This window comes from Strix aluco, chromosome 4, assembly GCF_031877795.1.
Source record: "Strix aluco isolate bStrAlu1 chromosome 4, bStrAlu1.hap1, whole genome shotgun sequence".
In the NCBI taxonomy this organism is placed as follows: Eukaryota; Metazoa; Chordata; class Aves; order Strigiformes; family Strigidae; genus Strix; species Strix aluco.
This window is the reverse complement of record NC_133934.1, coordinates 37,519,307-37,542,080: the sequence shown is the minus strand read 5'-3', so window position 1 is coordinate 37,542,080 and position 22,774 is coordinate 37,519,307. Positions and strand designations below refer to the sequence as shown.

Here is a 22,774-nt window from a genome sequence, read left to right as displayed (position 1 = left end):
GCAGCCAGTGCTGATAAGGAGACAAAAACAGTTATGCTAAAGTCTTGTTGGATACATGAAACCCTGCAAGACTTTGTGGCGGAACTGCTAAATATAGAGCTTAACAGTCCCAGCGGTCCCTTTCTCTCTTTTTTGCTGCCACTCATTTTCCTCCCTTGTGTTTAAGCAAATCCCAGAGTCATATCTCAGTCCTCCTTGTTTTTTAAATTTACTTTGCTTGAGACATACTTCTTTGTGAGGAAGGGTTTTATGTTTAAAAACATATGTTTCAAATGTGTTAGGCAAAAAATTCCATGACTAAGTAAGGTGTTTGCATCAGTGCTAATGATCAGAATTGGGAGTTGATGCACAGTCTAGCTGGTTTTATGTTATTTTCCAGGTGTGACTCAGAGCAGTCTCTTCTATTTGGTGGTTTTAGGTTTTCACTATTATGTTTAATTTGCATTTGTTCCAGTACTTTTAAAATAATTATATTCCTTCTGGTATCATAAAGTTGCGATTGCAGTTGGATAAGACAGTGTCTTGACAAATGTATGAAATACGGAATAATACTCAAAATGGGAATTTGGAATGGGCAAAGAGAATTAAGGAATGGATGTGTAATGAAGTTTGTTTTGCTGTGATTTAGTAGAGACGCCCTCTCCTGCCTCTGGCAGAGCTGTGGTCACAGGCTCAACTGTGGCATTTCAGAAACTAGATCCCTGCATGTAAAAGTTGGTGAGGGAGAACATTGAAACTTTTCTCCTTTATTCATGCCTACACATGCAGAAGATCTGGGTAGCAAAACTGCAATCATACTGCACAAATTAGTGTAACCGCATTTTCATGGGCCCATATAGCAGCTGTGAAGTGAGGGTTCCATCTGAGGCAGGAGGAGGCACAGAGGGCCGTGGAGAGCTGGCTCTGCAGGAGCGGTTGTGGAGCCAGTAGGCAGGAGATGTGGACCCCACTGCGCAGCCTGACACGGTCTACTACAAGTTTGAGTTTTCTTTCCCATCACACAACATTTTCCCAGTGTCGACTTAGCCTTAGGGGTTTGCTGCTTAGGGCTTCCTAAGCCAAGAGTGTCATCTTTATGCTTAATACCCTCTGGAAGCTTTTTATTTTTTTAATTTAGCTGATTTTTATTTACGTGTAAACTTCTAGGATCCAGCAAATCCTGTTGCTATGGGCTCCCCAGCTTAAGGACACACCATGAGACCAAATAGCTTCTTTTGCCTGTGTGAAGTCATGCAGAGCCCTGTGAAATGCTGCAAAGATGAGAGAAGCACATCTGGGTGGCCTGTAGGAGAGGGGGGCAAACTGTCCAGTTTCACTGGCAAGTCCTTCAAACTGCTGAGGAGATTTCTGTTTAAACTGCAGTTTGGAAAACAGCCCTCAACAGACCACTTTGCAATATATAATTACTAGGTATCTAAACTAAGAAAATGCACTAAAATATATATTCCCCAAGTAAAACTAATGAACGGGGTTAAATGCTAGTTCAGATCTATTATCTTATTCAAGCATTCAACTTTCCTCGCCTATGAACAGTGCTTCAGCACAGAGTGACGTGTCTCCTCCCACCTCAAGGAGCCTGTACTCTAAATTTGAGAGACAATGCAGATCAAATTTATCCTCTCATGTACCAGTGACCTAACATTTTTTCAATCTCAAAGCTGAACTGATGTCTTTATACACACTGCTGCTTGTGGGTGATTAATGCTGATAGGTATTCATAGAAGAAGTAATTTTTAGAAGGACTTTGATGTTAGGGAGGTCATTTGTAGGCTATGGCAGTATCCCAAGTCTATAGAGAGCCAGAAAAAAGCTTATCAAAACATAAAAACAGCTTTCAGGGTATATGATTTAGAAGGCACAGAGTGAATGGGAGAGAGAGGGAGACTGAAGCAGGAAGAGTATTTTTTAAAAAATTTATGCATGGAGAGTAATGCAGGTGATCTGACACCTTGAAGAATTAAAAGTTCGACATAAGCAAGATAAAAGCAATGGGCAATAGATCATTACAGCTCTGTGCGTGTGTGCACACTTTAAATTCAAAGCACTTATTATTTGGCATAGACAGAACAAGTTAATTTGTAGTCATTTGTCTTTACAGGAGCCCATGTTGGTATGTAACTACATGTTTTGCAGCTACTGACAGCGATTAGGCGATACTGAATGAGTCAAGTAGTCACTGCCTGTGGATTTTATTTCTTTGCGTTTGTCGTTATTGGTAGAAGGCAGAATCTTAATATCATTTCAAGCTACAATGAAATAGAATAAACTGCTGGCTACTTATCCCTGTACTATTTTTGAGATCTGCAAAGTGCGCATGGATGTCTTCTGGCTAGAAAACAAGCGCGGTTTTCACTGGACGGTTATTCAGTTCCTCAAATTGTGCCTTGCTCCTGTGAATTAATGTTTTTTTCCTATCAGCTAAAGCTACCTCCACTTTTTAATGTTCACTTGAAAAGAAACGCTGAAGTTAAGCCTGTTGTCTTAACTCAGAAAGGAGCCATTCGACATCTACATATGACAAGTTGGAGAGTTTATATTGATTCAATAATAATATCCTATACACTCCCAAACTTTGGGGGTTTTTTTAACAAAATCAGAAAATATCCATAAATTATCAGGTGTATTTTTTGTTTTGATGAGGATACACTACTTACTATGAGAACATCCACAAATCAGAAGAGCTTTGTCATTTTTGTTGGAATTAATTAGAACATAGAAGTATTTTCATATTTATGATGAAAACAGCTTTAAAAATTCTTTTTCAAAATAAGTAATTGTGTTAGGCATAAATTATTTAGTTATTGATTTGATGACTCTATTCCAACAATTGAAAAATACAATTGAGGCAATGTTAGATGAGTTGGAGAGGTACTTTCATTTAGATTTCAGTAGTATGAAAAAGGACTTTATTTTAAATTACAATGAAATAAAATTTAATTGCACATTTCACATTTTGCAGTGTGTTTATATTTGAAGTGTCTGCAAAGTTTCTTAAAGACCAAAGTAATCATGTAAATGGGTATAATTTAATTTGCATTCTACAGAGGTATAAATAATTTGTACACTACATAGTGATCATATGAAATGATCTCTGCGTAAATTAAGGTTTTGAAAATACCTGTCAACTGTTTAGCACATTGGCAATAATAGATTTCTAACAGACAAATTTAAAGTCAGCCTATATTTGATTGTTTTCAGACATGCTGTACAACACTGAGCTCTATAGCAGAGCTTTTGAAGAGGTGCTAATCACTTTGTATTTGATTTCATTAGTCTGCTTCGCTTGGTTTCTTCACTCTGAACCAACATGTTAAAAGTCTTAAAACCAAAGAAAATCCTATTTATGCAACACATTTTTTCTGTGTTTTTGTAACTGAATAGCTATAAAAATCTGTCCCCGCTAAAAAACGTCATTTGTTCACAAGTTGTTCGTGTTGGTCTCTTGTTGCTTTTTCCAAGTGGCAGTACATAAAAATGTGTTACATTAGCACAGTTATGTATTTACAAAACGTGAAGTATAGCATTCTGCGAACAGATGTTTGGCTATCACCAAGACTGGTAGATCTGTTTAAGCAGCGCTTTTGCAAACATCAGAAGTGGGACTGACTGTTCTGACGCTCTGCTTCAATCCATTAGGAGAGCATCTGAAATTACCTCCTGTATTTACATGACCTTATTTCAGCTCTTCGTGCCATAAATTAGGTCAGGAATCCCAACTGCAGTGGGTTAAGTTCCTACATCATAATGTATCAACCCAAAAGGTACTCTCCAGGGCTGTTGTTTTCACCAGCAGGGGAGAAAAGACAGTAATTCTCAATTATGTGGCACCAGTGGAGAGGCAAAATGTACGTTTCTGGGAAAATGGTTAGCAATATATATTTTCACTGCAATAAAGACTGTGTTGGCATAGTTAGCGGTTTTGTGCCAATGTGTACAGTTATTTGAAATATGACTCTGAGTTAAGAAGAACAGAAAAGCTCCATTCAGCGCTCTGGTGGAAAAGATGACGTTTCCTAATGCGTTAAATCATGCATATCACGTCTTTGAAAGCAGTGGATTAAACAAATACTTATAAAGGATGTCTTATCTCTTGCCTGTGAACTAATAATACAAACTCTGCCTTATCTGTTTATGAATTATATAAACCACGCACCCCAGCAGCCTTATATAAATTATAATAAAACAGATAGGACGATAACAGCAACAAAGTGTAAGCGAGGACTGGGGTCCTGCTGCAAAGTTTGAAACTGGATCAAGGTTCCCAGAAAGCCTGGGAGTTTTTAGACTCCAGTATTTTGATTTGGCGTATTACAGAGACAGGAGCTGTCTCTAATTACAAAGCATGGAACAGGCCTGTGAGCATCACAGACAAGATGGATCTTCTGTCCCAAAGGGATGAGTAGTCTAGATTGGACTGCCTGTGACACAGGCAAGAAATGTGACCCAAAAACGTTGTGGGGCCATAATCTGTGCTACCTATGCCTAGAGCATCACTATTGGTTTTAACTATATATGTGTTACTGCACACTGCATATGAACTGAAGCCTTTTCTTCTTGATCCAATGTTAGGTGCAAAGAATTACAGCATATGCAATGTATAATTCCATTTTACAGCAACAACCCAGCTCACAGATACTACCTCGCAACTGACCCCGTGACAGGAGATTTGTACGTTTCTGACACAAACACGCGCAGGATTTATCGGCCCAAGTCACTCACGGGTGCAAAAGACCTGACCAAAAATGCTGAGGTCATAGGAGGAACAGGGGAGCAGTGCCTACCATTTGATGAGGCAAGGTGTGGTGATGGAGGCAAGGCTGTGGAGGCAACTCTCATGAGCCCTAAAGGTAAAAAGAGTTATCTCTCCATAACTTTCAAAATAATAATGAAAGTTCAGAGCAGGGGTGTGATTGTGCTTAATTAGTGAACCCAGTTGTTGGCTCAAAAATGTGGGTTTGAGTAATTTTTTCCAACTGGAAAGACCATTGAAGAAGAAAACTACAGGGAATCTGGGTTGATTCTTTAGGAAATATTTGGCTTGCATGGTTATTGAGCATTTTTTTAGATTATGTGTTTGGCAGGCAGTGGTGAAGATTTAAAGTCAGTGTTGCTTTTGGTCCCACTTATCCCATGTTTCAGGTTAACTTAAAAGCTAGACCCTTCTCAACACGCAACAGCAAATGTGATCAACAGTAGTAGATTTCATACTGAATATTGGTTTATTACGCAAAATATGTTTACAAGCTGGTTTACTACCTACTGCCTATGACCACGTTGTCTGCCCTTAATTCCCACTAGGTACATACCACTTATGCCTAGTTATGGAGAATATACTCACTGCTAGTACAAAAAACTAATTTTTATTTTCTTCACTAAAGGAATAGCAATAGACAAGAACGGGTTAATCTACTTTGTTGATGGGACCATGATCAGAAAAGTGGATCAGAATGGAATAATATCCACTTTGCTTGGCTCCAACGACCTGACCTCAGCACGACCTCTAACCTGTGATACCAGCATGCACATCAGCCAGGTACTTCTTAGCTGCTGCTAATTTGGAAAGCTGTGCTGGAGCTAGAAATCCAAATGCAGCTTTCTTGCCCCGAAAATAAAACTGGGTGGAGTGTATAATGGCTATTTAACAGCAGAATTTGGGGAGAAAGAAACCTGTTCCAAGGGCATGAATCACAGTGTATTCTCTTAGCTATAAATGCTGCTGTATTCAATTTTTCTGCCCATAAAGTTCAGTTCAGTTTAGAACAGCAAAACTATCAGCAGGAAACATTAAGTCTGGGAGTAAATACTGGGAGAATGGCAGAGCTGTTAGAACTATTTTGGCATGTTGATATTTTCTGGCTAACATCCTTAGCCTACTAGAGTGAATGAGAGGATATATACAAAAAACCATATTTTTCTATTTGTCTCAAGTAACGTGTGTAGGTAAGAAGGGACATCACTAGTGGTATGTTTAAAAATGGAGTGCAGTAGGTGTTTTGTAATCTGGAAGGTAGTAAGTTATTTTTGCCATTACAAGAATAAAAGTGAGTACTGTCCTTAAAGTATGCTTTTAGACTTTGATATCTGTCTCTATTTTTATTTATGCATTTGTGATACAAAAAAGTATAGCATTTATTGGAGGGGAAATTTGACCTCTATTATAGCTCCAATGCAACTGGCTTTTTTTCGATAAAATAGATGTCTGAACATTGTTCCCCTTGCTTCCCTGAAAAGCTTTAGTTTGCTACATGTACTTTCATACAAGTCCTTTTGTCATGATTGCTTACAGCAGATGAAAAATATCCTTACATGAGTGTCTAAAACTGAAGGTGAGTCAATTTATTTAATCTGCACTGGTTAACTGTTTAACAAAACACTTCTATTTATTAAGGTTCGTCTGGAATGGCCTACAGATTTAGCTATCAACCCGATGGATAACTCCATTTATGTTTTGGATAACAACGTAGTTTTGCAGATCACTGAAAACCGTCAGGTTCGCATCGCTGCAGGGAGGCCAATGCATTGCCAGGTTCCTGGAGTGGAGTACACGGTGGGGAAGCACGCTGTACAGACCACGCTCGAGTCAGCAACTGCCATCGCCGTGTCCTACAGTGGGGTACTTTACATTACAGAAACTGATGAAAAAAAGATTAATAGGATAAGACAGGTCACAACTGATGGAGAGATCTCATTAGTTGCTGGAATACCCTCAGAGTGTGATTGCAAAAATGATGTCAACTGTGACTGTTACCAAAATGGAGATGGCTATGCTAAAGATGCCAAACTCAATGCCCCTTCCTCCTTAGCTGTGTCTCCAGATGGCACCCTGTATATTGCTGATCTGGGAAATATTAGGATACGGGCTGTGTCAAAGAACAAACCCTCATTGAATTCAATGAACTTTTATGAAATTGCTTCTCCAACTGACCAAGAGCTTTATATCTTTGATGTCAATGGTACTCACCAGTACACTGTGAGTTTAGTCACCGGAGACTATCTATACAATTTTAGCTACAGTAATGATAATGATATTACTGCAGTAACGGATAGCAATGGGAATACTCTTCGTATCAGACGGGATCCCAACCGGATGCCAGTAAGAGTAGTCTCTCCTGATAACCAAGTCATCTGGTTGACGATAGGCACTAATGGATGTTTGAAAAGCATGACTGCACAAGGGCAGGAGCTTGTCTTATTTACCTACCATGGCAACAGTGGACTTCTGGCAACTAAAAGCGATGAGACTGGATGGACCACTTTTTTTGAGTAAGTACATAAAATAAAGTTGGATGCCTTATAGTTTTATTGGGTTACACAGTACCATTTGTAATATTTCTGGAGACTGATGAATTAACTATAAAGATGACCTTTGATAACAAAAAGCACAGAAAGATACTTTTTGTTTCCCATGCTGACTTCCTCTGTCTGACTTCTTCTGAACATTGGGTCTGAATAATTTTAAATTCATTATTGTGAATTTGAGTTTTATATATTGAAATAATAGTAAGACAACATTTCATTCTTGTCAAGAAAGCTGTAACTCAGACAACCACGATTTTGTAGATTTGCATCAAAAACTAGATTTTCATCCCATTTGCTCATTAGATTGACATTGCTCTGCAGCAGATACTGACAAGAAATTTGTCTTCACTGTTCAATATTTTTTTTCTTTCTTTTTGTCTAAGTAAAAGCATGTCTGCATGGTCTTCTACTCAAAAAAAAAAAAAAAAAAGCTGGGTGGGTATTTTTTGAAGGTGTAAAAGGTTGTGTTTCACTGAGTGACGAATATTGAGGAAGGACCTCCTGGATGACACAGCAGGCTTTTCACACAGGTGGACCTGGGCAGAGGAAGCTGAGAAAAGAAATGTTGTCTGTGGGGGGAAATGTCATTCCTGGAGGAATAAACTGAAAACACAGAGACCACCAGCAACATGTTATGTACAGGTGCAAGCACAACAGCGAGAGGTATTAGTGGAACAGTAGAACTTGTAATTTTTCCAGCCCCAGAAAAAATCTTTTCAGTGAATTGCTTTACTCTCTGTTACAGTCATTAAGTCATCAGTGCTGGTTCATAACAGCCAGATTAGCAAAACATTTTACAGAATCCTCAATTATATTGACTAAGGAAGGTCATGACAATTTATAGATAAACTAATAGAACCTGGGAGATCACATACAGGTTTTATAGGTAACTTCATCCCCAAATGAGCTGAACTATAAACTGATGCGCCAAACAAAACATAACAAAAATACAGTTTAAAACACAAACAATTTCTTCCAAAAAAGATTGATGTAGAATTAACACAGATTTTTTCCAGTCATCTTTGTCAACTGGAAAAATAACTTTTTAAATCCCATGAAAGATGTGCTAAGGTTGGGTAAAAATGTGTATATGAAGAAATGGAAGACATAGAGTTAGTAGGATAAGTAAAAGTGTTAGAGGGCCCTCAGCTGAAGTATTCAGGATTACAAAGGGCATCATGAAAATCCACTAAGTCCCTCTTCTTTTTCCTTTTTTTTTTTTTCCCCTCTTCTTTTCTCCTATCTTTATGATGAAATGCAGTAGCAACTGCTGCCAAGGTCAGGGCCTAAAAAAAAAGCTTTCAATTCAACACACATGATAAAGAAAATAAAGTGCCGGTGTCAGGCAGTGGCAGCAAAGCCAAACATCTGTGTTCTGAGATAACTTCACATTTCTGTCAGCGTACATTTGGCTGCAGGACTCTGAGCACCTGTATCTACTCTCCAGCCTTTACATACGCCCGTTAGAGACACAAAGAGCAGCAGGTGCTGCTTCACTGCATATTGTGTCCTGAAGTGGAGACAGGGCTAGAAATGCTGATCCCTAACAAAGACAGCAGGTGGAACAGCGCTGCTGCCAGTTTTAAGGTATTCTTCAGTAATCTGTAAATTGGCAGGGCTTTGGTAGCGGGCACATTCCCAAAGCATTAGCGCACATCTGTAATATTTAATTGTGCATTGGTGCATCCGCTGCGTATCTTTTTAGGTCCTGCCAAAGGACGCAGAAGCATAGCAGTGGTACACAGAGGAATGAGAAACAGTTTGGTCAGGAGGGCATGTGTCCTCGTGAGTTAGCCCTGTCCTGTATGCTGAGAGACCAAAGCACAGCTTCAGATGGGCTGGGAATAGTCATCCATTTCCACAGAGACTAAATTCGGTCTTTAACTGTGACACACACAACCACTTCTTTCCAGCAGGCAAGTTGGGCCAGGCAGTCAATTTGGGGGATAGTGAAGTCCCTTACTGAAATTAAGGCATCTGCTGGGTACTGCAGGCACTTTAAATCATGCTGGCATTCATACTGGCTAATTGAGGACCTAGAGTTTTAATCAGGGCTGTAATTTCTCACCATGTTGCCTGTAGTTTTTGTGTAGCCTACTGTGGTGTACTGCAGAAGTAGCTGATGGCTCCTGAATGCATCTTAATGGCGGCGGCGTGATCGCAAAAAAGTGGGTATTATAATCACTATTAAATGGTTGCTAGGTCTATAGTTTTCATCATAGGGAGAATTTAGGGTACTGTGTGTCATGAAGTACTTGCTTATTTACTGAGTGTGTAAATAGCTGTCTTCCACACCTGATCTGCTTTCATGCAGACTTTCTGGTCTGAGTTAAGTTATGTCCAGCTGGACTACAGAGAACCCAAAGGGCAAGCTATTCCCCTCAGTAAGTATTAGTGTTATTTCCAGGCTGCTGTTTATGCACGTGCTAAACAATTACCTCCAACCAATGTCTTGTTAGAATTCCCAGGCTGAAATAATTACAGAGAAAGCTAGGCAATTTCACTCACCCCGAATTTGCAAGTGTATGAGGCTTTTGCGGATGCAAAGATATTAATCTCCTACCCATAGCCATGGTGAAGCACTAATCTGTTTAATTGCAACAAGGAAAATTCAGATTAGACATTTGGAAAAACTTCACGGTGAAGATTCTGGAGCCCTGGAGTAGACAGACAATAATAGTGACCCCTTGCCCTTCACAGACTGTCTTTAAGAACAGATTAGACATCTTTCAGGACTCACACTGGAAGAGCAGATCCTGCCTTGGGGTCGGGGTTGGACCATATGACGTGCCAAGGCCCCTTCCAGTCATGTTTTCTATGGTGCTCTGTACAAGTTAATACCAAAAATAAAAAATTGCACTGATTATGTAAAGTTACAGGGAATAAGTTTTAAAAAATCACCGTGTTACTTTTCTTGCCAAAACTCCATTCTTATAAACATCCATCAGGCATCATAGCTGCTTACTTCTTTTTAACATAAAATCCCCATGCACCAAATTTGTGTCTGTATTTCGCTTTTGAAGAAAAAGTAGATATAAACACAACTATTTTCCCATTTTTTATTCTAGGGTCAGCAAATATTATTGTGATTTTACTTTCCAGTGCTGATGATTTGTAACATTAAATATGACTAGGCTGGGTTTCCGGAGGCTTCTGCTACTATTGCCAAAATAGATGAAAACCGTGTGTATCGTATAAGGACTTGTGTGGGGGTGACACGGTATACATGTGTGTATCTCCCTCCTAGCTTTTGCATATTCAATGTTTGTAGGTAGTGTGGGCTAAAAAATTTTCAGCTGAAGAGTTTTCTGTTAAAAAAAAATGAAGTCTTGTTAAAGTGGAAAGGTTTCCCTCAAACATCAGGCAAGGAATAAGAAATTAGGAGAGGAAATCACTCCAAATTCCTTGTTCTATTTTAGTAATAGCAAAATATTTCAGTTTCATTGCTGGATACATTGTCTTTTAATATTAGAGTTTATGTATTTTATTTATTTTATTGTCCAGATTCCCAAAAGATTTTGCGAAGGGGATAGAATTTATATTCCATGGTGAATTTAGACTTTATTCCCACTCAGAGTTACAACTTTTAATTGTTAGAATGTCCAATGGACTAGAAGTGTCATTTTTCAACTAGCTCCAAGTATAGCCATACATACGTAGCATTGTTTCACCCTTTGTCACACATCTGTTTAAATGGCAGAAGTTACACTGGAGTAAAAATACTGTGGCTTTAGTAATAAAAGATCAGTCTTTGGAGCCAATTCAGTAATAGCTTTGTTAACTACTCTTGTGCAAATCTGTTTGTATAACTGGAGCATGGATCCAGAGAAGCTAGATCATTTCAGTGATTTGAGAGCAGATTTGTGAAAGTGATTTAATCTTTTTTTTCCTTTTTTAGAACTTTTCAGTGAAAAGAGGAAATCTTTGAAAAAACATTGCATCCAAAAAATTGGCAAGCACTGCTCTGGCACATATTAAAGCATTTGGACTTGCTTCTTTTCATGGCTTTTTTCCACAGTCTAGATCACACTAATATCAGATCCAAAAGAAGTTTACTTTTTTATTTCATTTAGTCTGGATGCTAATTAATCTAGAGTTAATTTTATCTAGTCTCCACTTTTCCTGAAGAAGGGAAGGACTAACATACAAGAAATATTTTTTTTTACACTCTGTGTTTTTTACAGTGAAAATTGTAAGTACTAACTTGAATTATTTACAATATCATATAATCTCTTGTCTGTATTTGTTTACAGACTTTGATTTTTTTTAATATCTTTACGGCAAAATGGATTTCTAAATTCCTACTTTGTTAAGGACTATAGTCTGCTGATCAAAATTGACGCTTTATATTTCAAGAATGCATACGTCTGTAAAGTACTGCTACTAAAATTTGTAGTAATTGTTATCTATTATCAAAGGTCTAAAACCTTGCTGAATAAAAAAGACACTAACAAAGCGTTCACAAAAAGGATTGAAAATACACGCATACTAAAACACCAATGGAGCCATAAGGAGTTAAAAGTCCTCCAGATGAGGTTTTATAATGAAATTATAATATTAAACGAGGTGTAAGAGTAATCAGCCTAATCAAATTCTGTTGTTATAAAATTGTGAGATATCTGAGCTGGAAACTATTAACTATAACTGCATATTATGTATGCATAATATGAACACTGAAATAGATAAATCTTAAAAGTTGAACTAATTATATGCATTTTAGCATTTTGGAAGTGACACTTACTAGCTAGCCTAGATGACATTATTTTTGTGCAGCAGTTTCCATTCTGCTTTTGCATACAGATAGCTAAGCCAGGTGCACAGGAGCACTTTCTCTGGACCTAAGTTTTTGAAGTATCAGAAGTGAACTCCTAAAAAGTCTTGAAGTGCCCCTGTGCAATCGCTCAGTCTTGTAGGAGGTCAGGCCTGCCCCCAGCCTGCAACTTCAGGTCTCTGTCAAAGCCCGGGCATGCCAGGACTTGACAGCCAGGCTTTAAATTCAGCTGAAAATGGGTAAAAAGCTCACTATTAATTGAAAGTTTGACAATGCTCAAGAGGGCAAATTATTCCAGAGAAAAAGCTATTACTCATGATACTTAATCTGACCAGAAGCATAAGACAGCCCTCTGAGAAGGTCCCAAGCATCTTGTTCAGCCCCACTTCTTCTGAATCATCTCACTATCTGGAGTCACTCCCTGAGAACCGCTGGAAGCTGAGCACATGTTTGAGGCGCTGTCACAAGCCTGCTGCTCCCATTCAGCTTGCTCCACGACTACTTTGTGTAACTTCAGGTGGGACGTTATAGGGAAGTTCTTTGGTTGAATCGGCGTCAGCCTGCTGCCCTGCCAGCCTCCTGCTGCTTTGTGCTCCTCAGGTTGCTGGAGGAACTGGCAGAGGCTGCTCTGCGAGGGAGGATCCCTCCAAGGCAAGACAACAGCCTTAGTTGTCTGGGCAGCACCTGCTGAGGTTGGGCTGCGCCACTAAGTTGCAACCTGTGTACGCACTGGTGCTCTGGGCATTCAGGCAATCTCTGACAGCCACATAGTACATAGAGGTGATTTAGGACAAATGGTGGTCAGCCCAGTGTCAGGCATCTGGGATTCGTCCCTCTGTGGTCCCAGCCCAGGTGCTTCTGCAGGCTCCTCTGTAAAGAAGGAACTGTTCCTCCATCGTACAGCTCCCCTGGAAGGGGCAGGCTGCATGTGCTCTCCTTTGGCCTCCTCTAACCCCTTTGGTTACACTCAGGAACGTTCCTCCCTTAGCCATGAATTAACTCCAGTAGCCACTGTTTCTTGTCTCTTTCCTGCCTTCTCCCCTCTTGCTTTCCTCTCCTTTTAGGAGCAATATCAGCAGGCAGAGATCCGATCCAGACTAAGATGCCTTCTCCTCCTCCCCCCAGATTCACTGCCTTTCTTTCATGCCTCTTTTTTGCTCTCCAGACTGTGCCCTCCTGTTTCCTTACTTTCTTACGTTGTATCTTGCTCCTTCCCATGTCTCCCACCATTTCTCTAAGGCGTGTTTGGCTTCCCTGCCTTTCCTTTCCCAGCAGTGCATTTCTTCTCAATCCCCTCTTGTACCTCTTGACAGCCCATCCAGTGTTTCCCCAGGCACTTCATGCCCTGGGCTCATTTGTCTTCTCCTTCCCCTCCTCCTTCTCCCGCTCAGTTCTTGTCTCCAAGGGAATGCAAGAGAAATCAAAGAGAGTGACATTAGCAAGCAGAGCCCTTACAAGTTTACTTTGCTTCCACAGTTAAATTAACGAGCTTTCCAGCCATTCTGGAAAGGTGGTAAAATCATGCAGAATATTAAATCCTTATGATAATATATAGACTAGAGAGAATCACAGGGTAAAATCTATTCTCCCTGCATGCTGCAGAGTATCACCCTTTGCATACTACGCTTTTATTAACAATGCATTCAGTGTTGTGGTTTCCTTAAAACTCTGTGATGCAGAGTAAGGTACTGCCTCTGGCTTGGACTTGTTTAGTTTACCCACGTATCAGGCACGTCATCTGTAACTGTCAGCATTTGGCAACAAGGAACAGATGATATTTTGCAGTTTTCCTCTTGCTTCATCTTAATGCATTGCTTGTGGAGTCTGACTTGGAAATACTGAAATTTGGCTTGTAAAAAGTCTGTGGAACTTCTGCTGAAAGACTTAATTTAGATAAAAGCAAGTATTTAATTTTGATCAGATAAAAATTATCCCCCAATAGTAGTGTCAGCTCACTTGCACTTTTACTGTGTATTAAGAGGTTTACAATTCAGTTTTCGTAATGAATATTTCTCTCCCATTTCCTGTAACATTTGTGGGGTTTTATTTTCCTATAACATTTGTGTTTCTATTTGTGTTCATTTTTCTATCACATTTATGTTTCAGTAATATGAATATCTAAAAATGCCTAGTCTTCTTTTTTCTCACATTCTAATTTGATTCTGTTTTCTTACAAATACCAGAACTTTGTACAAAATTGTAATCTGGACTTTTGTTCACCTCTAAACAGCATTCTCTGAATGTCTCTAAAAAGCACTATGGTACCATAGTGCTTTTTAGATATTTTTATCCTTTTACCATCAGCGACCTTCTGTACCTTCTGCTTTTACTGCTGATGCTTCTTCTTGCTTCATCAGTGTAAAATGTAGTGGCTATGAAGTAATTAACCATACTCATTAAAACAGTTTTGTTCAGCTGATTATCATAGTCTTGCATTGACTTTTGTGGCATCACATGAGCCCTTGATTGCCAGCCATGACTTACAAGTGCAGTGTCTTTAATCTTCCCATATTTTATTTATTCAAGCAACAAAAGACATATTCTCTTCATTCTTAACCATTCCTGAACTGTCTTTTGGGGACTATTTTTGAGGTATCCAGTCCTTGCATAAGTGCCTCTTTATCCACATTGCCCATCTCAATCCAGCACACAATACATATGTATCTCTCATAGATAATATATTTTTTTTCTCTCTTAAAGCACATTTCAGGGACTAGCTGGTTCTGTTAGTCAAGATTTGGTGCTTCTCCTCCTCTCAACACAGCACAAATTGAAACTCTAGTGGGTGTAACCCTCTCTCACCATTTCATGTAGACCTGTGAAGGCAAGGCTGGCCAAAAGGCAGTTAAAACACTTCCCTCTATTCCAACAAGCTCAGTATTCCCCCTACCCAAAGAGAACTTGTAGGGAAAAATGTCAAGCTGACATGTTCGATTTGTGCATGGACACAAGCTGAAGAATGATGTGGAGTTTTAAACCTTCCCATAGATATATCAAGTACACAAACATGTAACCGTGTTTCATGCAACATGCAACTTCTGAGAGAAGCTTAGTGATGGTTGTGCTTGCTGACCATATTTACCATGTTTCTTGTTTAGATAAATCATTAAATATATTTTTAAATTTCTAACTTCAACTTCCTTTTACTAAAAATAGATGTTATGATCTCCCGATTTTCTAAACCGGAACTGTAACTCAACTTTACAGTAAATTTCATACAACATGCTGTTATATACTTTAGTCTTGTAAGACTTGTGCTGATGGTGGAGCACACGAACTTGCTGTTTCAGACTCATCCTGCTTAATGACAAAGCAGCCATGTTAAAAATAATCCATTATCAGATACCATTAGATATCAATGTGAAATTTTTTAGAGAACTGTAGTGTGTCCCCTAATAGCCCTGCTATCAGTAGTATATCTCATCTAATAGACATTTACCCAGTTCTTCATTCTTGAATGTTTACTGTTCCTTGTCCTTACTAGTCTAAGTAATAAAAGCAAAACTGAGAAACCATTGAATAGGTAACAAAATAGCACCGCTGGACACATATCAACATTATTATATCTTAAGTGTATGAGAAAGGAACAAGTGCTTGGATTTCTGTCAAGAAAATCAGCATGTGATGTCTCTGTGGTTTTGGAAAGCACTTAGAAGTAAGGATAGTTCAGGGAAAAAAAACCAATATTGTTCCTATTAATGACATAGATGTCCTGCATTGTCAATCCAGTCAGCTCTGCTCAGGCTCCTGAAAGTAGCCATTTCACTTCTGGCTTTAGCAGAGACTTAATAATACCATTTGTTCAGTTATTGACATGTTACTATTCTTGTCCCGTGTTAATTTTCTTTGTCAAACAGAAATCAGGGAGGCTATAGCCAAGCTAGCTTGCTCTCCTTTACATTCACCTCATGGGGGACCTGGTGCGGTGAGGGTGAAAGGCAGCTCCGGACTGCACATGAAAAGGCAGCTTTTTATTTTCAGTCATGCTGTATTCAAACACACAGTCCTCATTTTCAAGCCTCATCAAGAGATTTGGTCTTCCTTGATGTCCCCAGTGAGGACAGACTGATCAGTTCTGTAGGGAGCCTACAGGGTACATGCAGCTGAAAGTCCCACCTAATTCGCTCTGAAGAGGGGAGAGTCTGTCACTTCTGCAGCCTGCATTGGTTGGGTTGTGACTCGTGCTCTGAAGGAATAAAGGTGTTATTCTAAATTAACCATAGAACCTGTATCTAGCAATACTTGTTTACCATCTTGGTATTCCACTGTCCTAAAAGAAAAAAAATACACCTATATATTTTGCTTTCCTTTTGCTAAATTTGCTTTTCAAACATAATGCAATTTAATAAGTTCATTATGTCCACTTCCTGTGACCCTGTAAAAACACCTTCATAGAATTTTTACCTTTCAAAATAAAATTAAAAAAAATAAAAAGAGAAGAAAAGCGAAAGAAGAATTAAGGGGAAAAAAAGCAACATTACAGCTTATTCTGTGAACAAAATGTCTGGCCAAACAGACCAGCCTTACATCCTTTTTTCACTAAAGGCTTATGCACTCAGTTCTGATACTGTAAGCAGACCTTACAGCAAGGGACAATCTGTCATACAAAGTATATATACACCAGCATTTCTTTTATTTGAAAGTCCATACTCTGGTATTTATATCGACAAGGCACACAGTTTATTTGTATGGTAATAGATGAGCTAAGAATGTGGGGGGGAAGTGACACAGAAACAAACCAGCAGCCCCGAGGAGCCCTGAGATTAAAGACATCATGCACAGGAAGCTGCTGCGGGGTAGGAGCTGGTTCTGCACACCCTGGCAAAAACCAGAGGCTGGCCCCTGCGGACCCCACGGGGCCCGGGGGCAGTGAGTTCCCATTAGAGGGAAGTTGAAAAGTGGGGGATGAGTGTTAAGGCCTTGTAGATAAAAGCCTGTCTACCATAATTTAGTCTCATCTTCGTAAGGACAAGCCCCCTTCAGTTGCTCTTGAATTGCCTGCACTCAGTTCAAAAGGGTACGAGCAGCTGAGGCACACCCCCAGCCTGGAGAAGCTGCTCCATGCCCAGGTAACACCTCTCATTTCAGCCACATCGCCTCCATCCCGCTGCGCATACACCAGAGTTGTTCTTCCTGCTCTTCAGAAAGCACCGTCATTACTAACGCTATTTATTTGTGCAGGTTCTTGTGCATGTAAGGTGTGGGTCAGAAATGCAAGTTATGAAAGAGTTCTTGGTTTTGTGAATCCTTAGGAGAATATCCATGACAGGCGCTCATTGCAGCAAACAGCACAGTGTGGGAGAACTGCAACACCTTACAGCAATGAGTGAAAAGCTTTTCAGTCTTCTGGCAAAAAGTAAAGAAGCGGCCCTGGCATGATAAATTCATGTATTGCTTCTTTCACTGCAAAGCACCGCTCCCCCCAAATACCTGTCTCTGGAAGTCATTTTGGATTAGGCTGTGAAGGTGGTCAATCGTACTGCAGCACAAGCACCGAACTCGCACTTCTTTGCCTGGTCGTGCAATGAAGTGGAAAATGAGCATCAAAAACTTCTCTGTACAAAAGTGAGTGAGCTATTGAAAGGGAAGGTGTTGATTCATTTTTGTGAGCTCCCTTTCCAACAGACACGTTTCCTGCAGTGATTTTCGTTTAGAGTGTGCCTGTTGTTTTGCAGATGAGATATGGCTGTCAGGAATGGCCTAGTTAGGTGAATTGTTCACACGTGTGGTGCGCTGAACGCCAGTTTACAAAAAAAGACTGAAAACTATCCTTTTAATGTTATGACAAAATAGACACACCGAAAAAGCCTCAAAAGATGCAGTTATAACAGGAGAAAGTGAAAAGAGAATTGTCAATCACTTTCCAGTTGAGGAAATCTCTTCATTAAACCTGGGCTGAAAAATTTGACCTGACCACATTGCTAAGATAAAAGACCATTACCTGAATTATTTAACCAGCTGTGCAAACAGTTGCATAAGACTTTCCCAGATAAAACCGGATAAAGACCCTTTCCCCATGGAAGGCAACCATCAGACAAAGGAACCAGAAAAGCAGACCAGCTGCTCAAATTTAAGCTTGAGTCATCTGACACTTGGTTGAGCAGGACAGAGAAATTTAGCTGATACTAATACTTTTAATATCCCTCCAGCCTCTGTGGTTTTGTGAGTTTGCATTTTCTGCCCAAATTCCATTAAAAAAACAAGCAGGTAGATAAATTCCTGTCCAGAATTGGACTTTGGGCTGCAATTCACTTTAGCTCCTTGCTACAATCACTCCTGAACCTATTTTCTGTAATTCCTGTTCATCCACTATTTTCTCAGAGCTAGGCACAGCAGAAAAGTAAAGGAAGAGGGAAAGGGAAAGGGAGAGGGAGAGGGGACAAAAGTACAGCAGGAAGGAGAGGGAAAAGAAGGGAAGGCAGCTTCTTTTTTCATATATTTAAAATTCTGTAAGACTGGAAAGAATATTGAATTTTTTTCTCAGGCTTAACAATATTCCAGATAAGAACAAAGGAAAAACGCTAGCATTCTTAGACAATAGTAAATATTTTTTTTGGCATAATTTGCAAGCCTACAAACATACATCAAATTGTCATTTATGACACATTTGCTTCTTTCCTGATAAGCAAAACAGTATTAGCAAGACATACAGCTATCTTATTGTCTATGGTTCAGTTTTTTAAAATATGTTATATCTCGAAAGGAAGTTACAGTTTAATATTTTGGGTTTCCTGATATATTCGTACTGTGAATTCACAAGCAAGATGCTAAACCTTTTAAGATGTAAAATACACTGTGTGGAAATAAAGGAATATGTGCATAAAGTATTTCAATTAATATTATTTTTAAAAAGGAAGGCTATAAATGAGTAGTTATGGATCCACTGAAGTGTGTATTTCAATGAGACTAAAGAAGAAATGCCCCCCAAAAAGGAGAAATCATTTATCTAGCCATGCATCTGTAGATTATTTTCACTTTTTTCATTCTTATGAGGCTCATTCAGTCACTCTTCAGACAAATAAAAATCAAAAATGCTTATCAAAATGAGGAAGGCAACTCAGAAATGAAGGGAAAAAAATAACAAATTTCATTATGTTGAAGTTGAGTCTTTCCTCTCTTTCAACAACCAGCATAATGATTAAAGATGATCAGAAGTAGAGCTCCCAGTAAGTTGCTGTGCCCTGTTTTAAACCAGTGGAGGACAGGAGAGCTCCATACAGGTGACAAAATGATAATAAAAAATGATGTTATATAAACTATGGGTTTGTTTTCTTTTGATCAGCAAGATAACTATTTTGTTCCTGGTTTAGCAATGCAGTGATACCCTATCAAGGTGACTTCTCTTTACAGTAGTTCTCCAGCTGTGAATTCACTATTTGTGAGGGACTAAACTTGCAGTATGCTATGGGAGGCTGAATACAAGTGAAAGAACGTATTTGCAAACCAACACTCTTCAATGTTAAAGGCAATGATCCTCTGTGTAAATGTGAACTTAATGGCCTCAACAAGCTGAAGGAGACATTTCATTGCCAGGTTAGGACAGATTTTTCAGTATGTGTCAACAAGGTGACTACACACCTAAAACAACAGCATGCTGCACTTCTGAAAGTCAATTTTGAATCTTCTCACCTGCCAAGAAGCAGCATCTCAGTATATAAGGCTTACAACAAATAATTTGAAACAAGTAGGGTAATGTTCCATAAATTTTTTCACCACTGTTGATAATTCAAGATGCATAGAGAAAATGCCTGATGTGTGTTGAGTGAGAATAGAACAGTACTTTTTATTTTACTGTCAAAATTATACATGTCTATATTATGAAGTGCATTCATGCCTCATTTCTCTATTACAGTATCCCAACTAGTAGTATAATCTGTAACCAGTCTTTAAAGAAATACATAATACACATTTGCATTGTATGTCTTGTTATTTGAAATGTGAAGGAACCAGAGTGCCTTGCTTTTCAACCTGACATGTTTACAATAGCAAAAAAAAAAAAAAAGTATTACAGAGTTTATTTTGTTAAGGGAGTGTGCTGCAGAGGTCTGTGCAAAAACAGTATCAGTCATAACTTAGCAGTTGGCTTTAGCAGCAACCTTTACTACACACTTCATTTCTACAGCTCCCTATTTTATGCTGAAGTAACTTCTGATATATAAAACATTAATAATGCTCTGCAAGCTGGGGTTGAGCTAAATGTGCTCCAAACTAAGACATAATGCACATGAGAAACAAGTCAGAAATAAAGAAAGTAGGGCATTTCCATCTGTGACAAGGCTTACCAGGAAGTTATCACTGCAAAGTGAAGTGTCCTACATAGACTAGAACAGAAAATGGTCTGGGAAGGAATGTAATTAAAACTAAAGGAGACGAACAATGGAAGAGAGACTTCCAGGAGGTGAGGAGCAAAAGGTCAAGAATCTGGGAAGCTGATAATCATTATCTCTGAGAAATTCTCAGTGCAGAAGGGGAAGACTATCTGGCAGTGGCAGATCATCCTAAAGAAGAAAAAGAATTTGATCTAAAGGGAACTTCAGCTAGCAGTGGTGGCAGCTGCCCCTGCTGCTGTCTTCTGCAGTTATTGACCAAATACCAAGATTGTTATGTTAATGCGAATGGAAGTGAGTTGATGGGATTAATGCACATGAGGTCATGGCCAGTGAGCAAGTTTCCGGTTTAGATTCTTGAAAAGTTTATGTGCAACTTCTCTTGAGGAATTGGAAGAGGTTGGTTGAATGGCTTTGCTGTGGAGCCTGGCATAGGATAAAGATCAGAGGGCTCCATGGCAACACATGTGCCTGAGCTTGTGTTTGGATGAGAAGATCAAAGAGGCTGTAAAATGCCAAATATAGGTGCTCGTCCTCTAGACTTTACATCTCACTCCTTTTAGGGCAATTTCAATATTAGAACACTAGGCAGATAAAAGAAATCTCTCAGTCTAAAACTGACAATTATGGATGAATAAATTCACCTTGGCAGCAGAATGCAAGGATATTTGGATGTAATAAGAAAAATGGCAGAGGAATGCCCAAAGGTATGAGCGATGTTGTTATGCTGAGCATTGATAAGGCTTTCATTGTGGGCAAAAAGATATCAAGTATAAAGTAAGGTTAGTATTCAGTGTGCTGTGAACAAAATGAAGGACACGTTACAATCCATCATAAAATGGAATATGTAGTAACTTGTGGAAAGACCTATTTCCCTTCTTTTTGTTCTGGCTATAAAAGTATGAGAAATCCTATTCTTACCTTTCAGGTCTCAGTCACATTTTCTTCTTGCACTAGGATGCCTGAACCAAGCAGTCATGGCTTTTAAGATTATTTCAGCTTTAAAGTCATGTTTTTAAGCACATGAGTGTGTAGCATGATTTTTTGCTGATCTTTGAACTCTGCCCCACTGTAGTATTATTAGCTGCTTATCTCAGGTTCATGATGTGCTTTCATGTATTTGTGAAAGAAGGGACCGGTTCAGGAACTATAGGCACGGAGTCAGAAAATAATAATGTGGAAGCAAGAATGCATAAAACAAGAATAGCGATGTTCAGCGCTGCATGCTGCAGTGAAGCCACACACTGTACTGAATACTACTGATGTGTAGCATTTTCCAACTGAAGTGGTATACTCAGAAATATGATAGTTGATCTCTCACAAATGTTGTGATTCGAAGTGTGAAAAATTCTTCTTAGAGGGAAATCTTACCTTCTGGAGCTTTAGTCAGAAGTGTTTGAAATAAAGACCAGTACTTGGCTACTGGAATCAAAGGATGCAAGTAAATCCCAACAAAGTAATTTGGTACCATTTTCAACCATAAAGCAGAAAATAGAAGAGGATACTTAATTGTACAATATACATTCCCATGGGAGTTGAAAAGGGAAGTTGTGCATAAAAATAAAATGAGTTTATAGAACTGAGGAATGAGACTGAAGGTCATGAATAGGCTAGAAGTCGCATTCATGCACAGGGAACGTTGGTACATTTGTTTCGGTCTCTCGCATAAATGCAGTATCTCAGCTTGCCAAGTCCAGTATGTGAAAAAGAGCCAAAATTAGGGCTAGAAACACACTGGAAGAAACCCCATTATCATCTTGAAATGTACTTAACTTCAAAAAATAAGTTTCCCCACTCGATTTCCCTGGCTTGCAGTATGGTTTCTGATTTTTAAACATTCTTTTCTTTTTCCTGTTGCTAAGTGAAAGTCTTATATAAACAAAGGAAATCAACTGTGTTAAAAGGATGGAAATGACTGTATGCAAAAAGCTGTCAAATCTACAGAGTAAGCAAACTGGAAAGAAACATTTCTTAACCTAATCCTTTCAGTTACAGCAATGCTTTGCAGTACTCATGCTATTCAGAGAAAGTGTGTTGTGGGTTAAAACTGTTTGGAATTAATTCTCTCAATTTAAGAAAAGAGTTTCTGTAGCCTCAGTGATATGCTTGGGGCTTTTGGGGGTCTTTTTTTGGTTTTGCATTTCTTTCCCAGAAGGAGCAATTCTGATGATAATTGTAAGCATGAAATGTCTAGCGCACTGTGAGGACCTGCAGGGTCATGTTCTAGTTACTTTAAGAGACTAAAGCTTTCTTCAGCTTCTCACTACACGGTCTTGGGAGAGGGATGGAAAACTCGTGACAGCAAACAGGTCATATGTGGGCCTGGAATCGCCCTTTGGATACTTGTTTCTCCCTGTTGCAGGTACAGGCTATACCT

General features: G+C 39.1%; 1 protein-coding gene across 1 annotated transcript in view; it reads left to right on the top strand.

Moving 5' to 3' along the window:
• TENM3 (teneurin transmembrane protein 3) overlaps positions 1-22,774 on the top strand; it is a 423,548-nt gene that overhangs the window by 380,224 nt on the left and 20,550 nt on the right. Inside the window, exons 27-29 of the mRNA XM_074822768.1 lie at positions 4,615-4,847; positions 5,379-5,533; positions 6,389-7,263. Coding sequence (XP_074678869.1) covers positions 4,615-4,847; positions 5,379-5,533; positions 6,389-7,263 — 1,263 coding nt within the window. The remainder of the gene's footprint in view (positions 1-4,614; positions 4,848-5,378; positions 5,534-6,388; positions 7,264-22,774) is intronic.